This window comes from Ctenopharyngodon idella, chromosome 3 (genome assembly GCF_019924925.1).
Source record: "Ctenopharyngodon idella isolate HZGC_01 chromosome 3, HZGC01, whole genome shotgun sequence".
NCBI classification, from domain to species: Eukaryota; Metazoa; Chordata; class Actinopteri; order Cypriniformes; family Xenocyprididae; genus Ctenopharyngodon; species Ctenopharyngodon idella.
In genome coordinates, this window is record NC_067222.1 from 40,546,921 (window position 1) to 40,555,433 (window position 8,513).

The 8,513-nt window shown below is 36.2% G+C and overlaps 1 protein-coding gene across 3 annotated transcripts in view; it reads right to left on the bottom strand.

Moving 5' to 3' along the window:
* Window positions 1–7,306, bottom strand: part of LOC127508313 (adhesion G protein-coupled receptor E5) — a 36,270-nt gene extending 28,964 nt beyond the window's left edge. The window contains exons 1-4 of one of the 3 annotated variants that reach the window (XM_051886110.1): window positions 7,035–7,306; window positions 5,058–5,147; window positions 4,731–4,874; window positions 4,504–4,656 (exon numbers count right to left, since the gene is read on the bottom strand). In XM_051886110.1, coding sequence (XP_051742070.1) covers window positions 4,504–4,656; window positions 4,731–4,874; window positions 5,058–5,147; window positions 7,035–7,062 — 415 coding nt within the window. In that variant the 5' untranslated portion in view covers window positions 7,063–7,306. The remainder of the gene's footprint in view (window positions 1–4,503; window positions 4,657–4,730; window positions 4,875–5,057; window positions 5,148–7,034) is intronic. The other 2 variants (XM_051886107.1, XM_051886106.1) reach the window with 2 other exon arrangements.
* Window positions 7,307–8,513: the final 1,207 nt, after the last annotated feature.

An 8,513-nucleotide genomic window follows, 5' to 3' on the forward strand; every position in this document is an offset into this window, starting at 1 on the left:
TAATGCAGGAAAGTCTGTTTTCTGTGGGAAAGATGCAGTAAAGATGCAGGTTTTCTGTGTGTCTCTGCTCTTCAATGTGGCAACCAACATTCTTCAACGCAATAAAACTTGTAACTGAGAACTTCTCGGTGGATGGGGGACAGATCCCAGAGTGAGCTTTAAACAATTATTGGTTAACTATAACAAATAACTGATTTGTCTTAGTCGTTACAGTTGTATTTTCAGTGTTTCAACAAAAGTGATTTAGAATCAACATCACATTGTAACATTGATCAAACAATATTACCAAAGATTATTTTTATTAATTTCAGTGTTGATTCAACATCAGTGATGTAGAATCAATCATAGTGTAATGCTGATTCAATAGCATTACCACTGAAGTTTTGTTCACCATTGTTTCAACATTAAATACGGTGTAAACATGATATTGAGCCAGCATCACTTCATAATGTTGATTTTTTGTTGAAATCTCCGCATTGTTTCAACATTAACTGAGGGTGAAAAAGTGATGTTGAAAAAATATCACTTTGTAATGTTGAATCAAAAATATTACCATTGATTTGAGGTTGAAATCTCAACATTGCTTCAACATTAACTGAGGGTGAAAGAGGGTGCTGAAGCAACATCACTTTGTAACGTTAATTTTCAGTGAAACTACGTAGCATTCAAGTAACAATTTTATCTTGAAGAATAAAAGATAAAGTTTTTTTCAATGAAAATTTCTTTAGGGATAGTTCAACCTGAAATGAAATTTCTGTCATTGACTTGTCAATTTGTTTCAAACCTGTATGAGTTTCTTTCTTCTGAACACAAAAGAAGATATTTTGAAGAATGTTGGTAACCAGACAGTTGATGGGCCCCATTGACTTCCATAGTAGGAAAAAAATACTATAATATTCTTTATTATATTAAAAAAAGATATTAAGATACTATAAATATTACTAAAGCAATATGCATTTTTTTTAAGAATGGAGAAAAACGGATGCTTTATTCAAGCACTTTAATAACTTTTTAATGTGTCTAATTACAGTCAGTAACAATATAAATGAAATGCAAATAACAGCCATGCAAAACAAAGGAAGAGAGAAATAATAAGGTAGATCCACCATTGTTTGAAACTGTGCTAGAGAAGTCATGGAAGTATGTCAGGTGGTTCAACACAAGACATCTGTATAGGATGCACCTGTGTTTTCTCTCTAATGAGGAAGCATCAGTTAGACTACTGAGACGTGCACACGCAAAACCAAAATGGGCGTTTACTAATCAATGGTCAATTTCAAACTACAATAGATGTTTTTCAGACTTGCTAAAATCATGAAGGCCCACCCCTAAACCAAGCCCCCAGTGGATTAGAGCAAATCAGGTAAAGCGGTTGAAAAGCCCATCATGGTTTGAAAACGCCTCATTAATTGGGAAACACTCTCTAGTGTTCTGCAGAGACACATACCTGCATGATCTTGTGCTCATCAACTACAAATCACTGTTAGTTCAGTGTCGCTGTCTCCACCCGTGTGTGCTGTCGACTTTCATCAAAATTTCAGTGCTGATCCAAAACACTTTAAACACTGAAATTTCAATCTCAAACAAAATGATGGTTTGATCAAAATGTCACCATGTTATCTGGGTAATTGGCCTATGAGTAACCATAGTAACTAATGAATACAGAATACAGTGAAAATCAACTCAAAGTCAAACTCAAGCAAAATCAAACACATAAAACGAGACATAACCCTGACAGCTTACAGTATTTTTATCGGCATATTAAAAAGAATCTTAACTTTGACATAGCATAAGTAACATTAAACATACTCATTTTCACAAATATACACGGTAAAAACAATATAAAATACTATAAAAAATAATGTCTATAATATGAAATGAATGTTTTAATAGGTTATGAAATTTGTTTGTGATGTTGTGTTGTATTTATTGTGCATTGGTTGCTACTCATAATATGCTGGTGGGACGTCAGTTGAGCAACAAGTTCGCAGCACATCTCAATTCTCACAAAGATGTGTTCTGCGTCCTCGCGTCCTTCACAGTTCGTTCTTTCAAGGTTGCCTGGCAAGACCGGTCTCCACGAGAACACAAGTCTGTGTTCTTGGAATTGAGAAACAGTCATGGTTTCTCATTGTCTTATTATGTGTGATGTATAGTTTACACTTTAGATTAGGGGATGCAGAAAGCTTTGTAAATTATTATTCACTCGTTTACACGTCATCTATAACAGGTGTTTACCCTTTGTAGTTTGTACTGCAATGTAAGTGTTGACTGGAGAGGGTAGACAGATGTCTTCTCTGACACACATGAAGTCCTTAAACGCTGTGCACCTGCATGTGAGCTTCAGTGGAAGGTAAAACCAGTTCTGAGGCTCACATTATCGCTAGATCCCAGACACTCCACACAGAACCCAAGTCTGTGCTGATGAGTGAAAGGATTTAACATAACCCCCTGGAATCACCTGACTGTAAGTCATGCCTTTGAACACAGACCAGCTTACAACTTAATGATACACCAATAAATTATATACTGATGATTTACTAATGGTAACCATTGTTTACTAAAACAATTTTGACATAAATATTTCGGTGATATATACGTGATTAATAATATATCAACTATTAACCATTTACTAATGATCTGTTTGATTATTTCATGATTTACTAATTTTTTAAGTCAAGTCACCTTTATTTATATAGTACTTTATTCAAGAGATTGTTTCAAAGCAGCTTTACAGTGATAACAGGAAAATGATGCATTTTGGCTGTTGTTGTTCTGCTGCAAAGATCATCAATTATTAAACTAAATAAAAAAGTTCGTCAAGACGAACTTTGAAGTCGGCATGAGAAAGCTGGACCAGAAAGTTTAAATAAGTTGTAAAAACTTGAAGTTTGAAGGTTTTCAGTTTGAAGTAGTTTGAAGTAGTTAAAAGCATGTTGTTAGTATGTTTTTAGCAAGATGCTAACATAATTAACATGATGTTAACATGATTCGCATGCTGTTAAAATGATGCTAAGATAATTAGCATGTTGTTAGCTTAATGCTAGCATGTTTTAATGCTTCACTGGGTGTTGCTAACATACAATAACATGTTTTTAACATGTTGTCTGCATGTTTTATCACATAGCTAGGTGATGCTAACATGATTTAACATGTTGTTAGCATGATGCTAGCACATTTGACTTGTCTTTATCAAATTTTAATAATCAGATGGTATTTATAACATGTTTTAACACTTAGCTAATCATTATTAGCATGTAGCTCTTCACTGCTAGCATATGTAGCATGTTGGAAATCCTGTTTGCTAGCATGAGTCAAAAGAGCCAAACCGCCATGTCTATATGATCTTCTGACTCAGATATATAGGTCTTTCTTAACAGTTGCTAGGGTACTCTGTTTGGTTGCTTGAATGGCTTGGCAGCTGTCAATGATGACACTCCAAAGGCTGCTTGCTGGTATGAATGATACAAACCAACCCCAATACCTGTATGACATTCGGATTTGAAGATATCCCTCTCTGTGTTTGGGTTGCCAGGGCGCTCTAAATGGTTGCTAGGGCGTGGCTTGATAGCTTCATGAGGATTCTGAGAGACTGATTGGTTGCCTGAGTAAAATGAGCCCACCCCATGTCTCTATGACACTGTGATGTAAAGTCATGTTCAATACAAAATCCTTATGCAATTTACCATAGTAGGATAAACATGTATGGACAATCCCTGTTACATGGGCTGTCCTTTCACCATAGTATATCTATGGGGCAATTTTGGGCACCTCTTCCACCCCAGGGGTACATCTTACACCCCATTGCGAGGTATGGTCCTACAGAGCCTGCCAGCCTCTTCAAATGTGGTAACCCACGTTTCTATGAAATCCTCACTCTGAGCTATGACCTGTCAAAGTTTGTCGCAATGTTAAGTTGATGGGATTTTTCTGAGCTTTAATCATCAGTTTTAGGAAAACCGTAAGTCGGATCAGTTAGAAAAGATATAGCACACTAGGTCAGGACAGTCTGAAGGTCTGAGCCGAGTTTGGAGGTTGTAGAGTTAAAGCTCTAGGAGGAGTCTGATTTGCAGTTTTAGTCTCAGAAGAATAATAATAAGTTTAAATAGCATTTCAGTAAGTTGGCTTTCTCAAGCCAACTTAATTAGTTAATTTAATCTATAAGCAGTTCTGCAGAAAACAGTGATGCCATCAACATAATATTGTTGAAAATTAAGTGTCCCCCAATAAGCAAGTCAAAGGCGAATCCCAGACTCCATCAGGTGACAGAATGGCCAATTTGTCAGGGCGGATTATGTGTTTCCAGCTTGTGGTTACCCTGAAGACACACTTTTTCCGTCCATAGAAGTGTAATTAATCCTGTTGTATGCACAAGTTTGAATAACTTACATCTCCACCTGTAATTTAGAGACAGACAATAAACAAAACATGTCATCTGAAAACTCTCACATTAGACCAAAAGCAAAGTTGCACAATAGATGTCTAGCTCTAATAGTTTCTTACCAATACACTGAATTCCTTGTCCTGCAGAAAACATCTCTTTTCCATTTCTGGAAATGTAGCCAGTTTCACATGTGCAGAAATAACCTCCTTCAGCATTTACACATTTTGCATTAGGACCACAATCAATGCTTTGATCCAAACATTCATTGATGTCTGGAACAGAGATTCAGATGTTGTTTCTGCTGCTCAGAGGTCATATGAGATGTATCATATCAAGCTCTCTTTACCTTTGCATTCAGTACCATCCATTGCTGTGAAATTATGAGTTGGTGTGAACCCTTCTTGACACTGACAGTAGTAACTGCCATTTGTGTTGAAACATTTTGCATTTTCTCCACAAATGAGTGGTTCAGACTCACACTCATTTTTATCTATAGCAATGACAAAAACAGTATGAATAACCACAGCACTTTTTTCTTTATTTTTATTTGCAATTCGTTAATAAGTGCTGATTCAGTACATAAATGTATCCTATCTGCAGTATAATTCCCAGCTATTCAATAATAGACAGCTATATCAACAAAAGCATCATATGTTTGTCTTTTTATTCATACCTTTACAGTTTGCATTTCTCCCCGTCCCAATTCTTTCTTGTCCATCGAGGCAGTCAATCGCAGTGCTCTCTGTCAGTGTCAATAAAATACCTACAAGCAAAAATAAAGAGTCTGTTACTGCAAGTTTAGTGTCTTTGGAGTTTAGCTTGAAGCACATATAGTGAGTCCAAAGGTCTGAGAATATGTTGAAAATATGGGAATTTTTGGTAACACTTTATTTTAGGGTCTTTTAACTAGTTGCTTATTAGCATGCATATTACTTGAATATTGGCTATTTATTAGTAATTATAAATCTGCATGTAATTATAAATCTGTAATCTGCATGACCTTATTCTACATTCTTAATCCTACCTAATACCTAAACTTAACAACTACCTTACTAACTATTAATAAGCACTAAATTAGGAGTTTATTGAGGGAAAAGTTGTAGTTAATAGTCTATATGTGTTCCCTATACTAAAGTGTTACCGAATTTTTATACAACAACTTGCAAATAAACAGAACCAAATGCCAAAAGAAATTCTGAAATTCATTAATTCTGAAATTCATTCATTCATTTTCAATTCAACTTTTTACTTTTTTAAGAAGTTATGCAATTAAAATATTTGTGTTTAATAGAAAGTATAAGCATTTTCACTAGTGTCCTCAGAACATTAGACATCACTGTATGCAAACTGTGAAAACTGTTAAGAGTAATCCATGACGTAGACATTTAAGTGCCATGCATGTCAAACTGAGCCCATCCTATTTTCTTAGATAAGACATGCTTCCAAAATCAACTTGATTTATTGCCAATAATGGCTAAATTGACACTATACTAGGAATAACATCTGAGTAGACGACCGTTGGAAGAGTGTGTAAAGCTCACCCAATCGGCCCAGTGACGGTTTCCCATAGGGCAGGGAAGGCTTCATGCGTGTTCGGTCTTTTTAGTGTGGCAAAGTAATTTAATTCTAATTAAACTTTTATCTGACTCCATTTTATTATGACCTCTAATTTAGTTTAGAATGCCAATTGATTATTGGTCATTTGTATAATAGTTTAGCTACACATTTGATTATTCTATTTAACTCTTTACTCTTATTGTACTCATTAATTAGGAATCTATGTCACATAGAGAGCCTCGCGACGGCCGTTTAACGCAGGTCTCAAAGTCACAAATTCGCCAGTCCGATCATTAGTCGTTATGGCTAAAGAAATTTAACAATGCCTTACATTGTTTAAAAGGTACCCATGTAGCCCCCTACAGTCGCCTATATAACAACTTAGTTAAAGCTTAAACAGTAATCAAAGATTATGGCTAAAGCAATTTAACAATGCCGCCCATGCTTGCTATTGTTAAAAGGTACCCATGTAGCTCCCTATAAGCGACTGCATAACAACTTAACTAAAATTGAGCAGTTAATCATGAATCTAGAATCTCACTTGATGTGCTCTATGCTCCATCTAACATGAGATCTAGTATGTACTTAACCATTGACGCAGATTTGCGGAAACAGAAGTCTTCACTTAATCTACTTGAGAAAATAATTTCAAAGTCAGAATAAAATCAAATGTAACAATTTATTAGTCAGGTAAATGTATCATGCCAATTACATAATCAATTCAAAGATGATCAATACAAAACGTCAAATGTTTAGAAATAAAAAGTAAAAGATGAATACCTGACATCAGAAAGATACATAACGCTGAGTGTCCGATCAGTCATGACTGAGTGTGATCAGTCTTGGCTGGTCCCTGGAGTGTACGAACACACTGGCAGTGTTGCCAACTATTTTCTGTTTTTTTCTTTTTCTTTCCTAATCTGTGCTCACATACTGTATTTTGATATAATAGCTATAATATAGCTGAATGTCCGGTAAGGCTGTTCTCATTTCCTATGTATTTTTTTGTCAGACAACAGGAGTATACAAACATCTGTCTCTACATTCATCGATGGAAACTTCAATCCTAAAAAAGATCTGAAGTGTGACTCACCCAGACTCAGCAGATAGATGTGCCTCATGGTCAAAGAGTGAAAGAGACTTGCAAATTGACAAATAAATAATAAAACAGCTTATGCTTTAATCCTGAGCAATTCCATACAAGAAAATTAAAATCTTGACACTCTTCAAAAGTAGTTTTTCTTCAGGCGCCTCTCCAACTACCTTCTGTTTCCATGCAAGGCTAGACTCCTGAATTTTCTTTAAGTTGTGAGGCTTTATTTGAATAGCTCCTTTTCTCAATCTTGCTTCTCAGACTAAGTCTTGTGTCTTTCTCACTGACTCTAAATGCTGAAAAAGCATTTAGTGTCTGTAAGAGTTCTGTCAGTGCAGTCCAGCCCCCTGCTCTTGCTGACACAGAGGGAGGGAGGCGGGGAAACGTTGGCAGTTAATGTACAACAAAATGAAAATAGGCTACATGATGTCAGTGGAGTGTTGAGTAAAGTTTCGTGGATGTTAATCTGTACTCAGAATCTTTTCTATTTCATTTAAAGGGTTAGTTTGAGAAACTTTACTCATTACTCAACTTCTGGGTGAACTAACCCTATATGTTACGGACAGATACTCAGAGAACACAGGAGATTACGATGAATGACGTTTATTTGACAAACAGCAAGGTTAAACAGGAATGCAGGTAAGTAAACAGGATATTTAGACTTACTGGAGGATGATATAATACTGAAGGCACCCTAGTGAAAAAATCTTTAAATATATAAAAAGTATATTAGCATCATATTTTCACAATACAACTTTTAACACGCTTTAAAATAATTGTACTTTAGTATATTTTCTAAAAATATATTTTAGAAAAATACACTTGAAGTAAAAGTGTATTTATTTACACTTTATATATAAATATATTTGAGGTATATTTTAACTGTGTGCTGAAAATGATCATTGTAACAATGCACTGAAAGTATATTTTTAAAAAAATACTGTCACAAGTGAGGCTCCCGCACTTCCTTCCCCGCACCACCGGAGGGAGCCTTCACCGGAATACTGATACCATCATTCGGACTACATTTCCCATAGGCCCTCATTCCTGGGACTGATTGCACACACACCTGCACCACATCACACTCACACCATTTAAGCAGCACGCACACACACACACACTGCGAAGTCTTGATTTGCCCCGGTGATCATTTCTAAGCGTTTTCTGTGGATTGTTATACTGTTGCCGATTGGACTGTTTATCTCTTGTGATTCTCTGCTGCCTGCCTTGATCCTTGCCTGTTTACTGGACTGTGTTTGTTTGCCGCCTGCCCTGATCTCTGCCTGCTTCCTGATACCGTTTGTCTGCCGCCTGCCTCGACCATTGCCTGTCCCCGTTTACGTCTCTGCCTCTGCCCTTACCTGTGTATACACTATTCTTAATAAAAGCTGCAAATGGATCCCCATGCTGTCGACCCATCATTACAGAAGACTTCGCCGACTAGCGATCCAGCAGCTATCATGCAGCTCTCTACTGAGC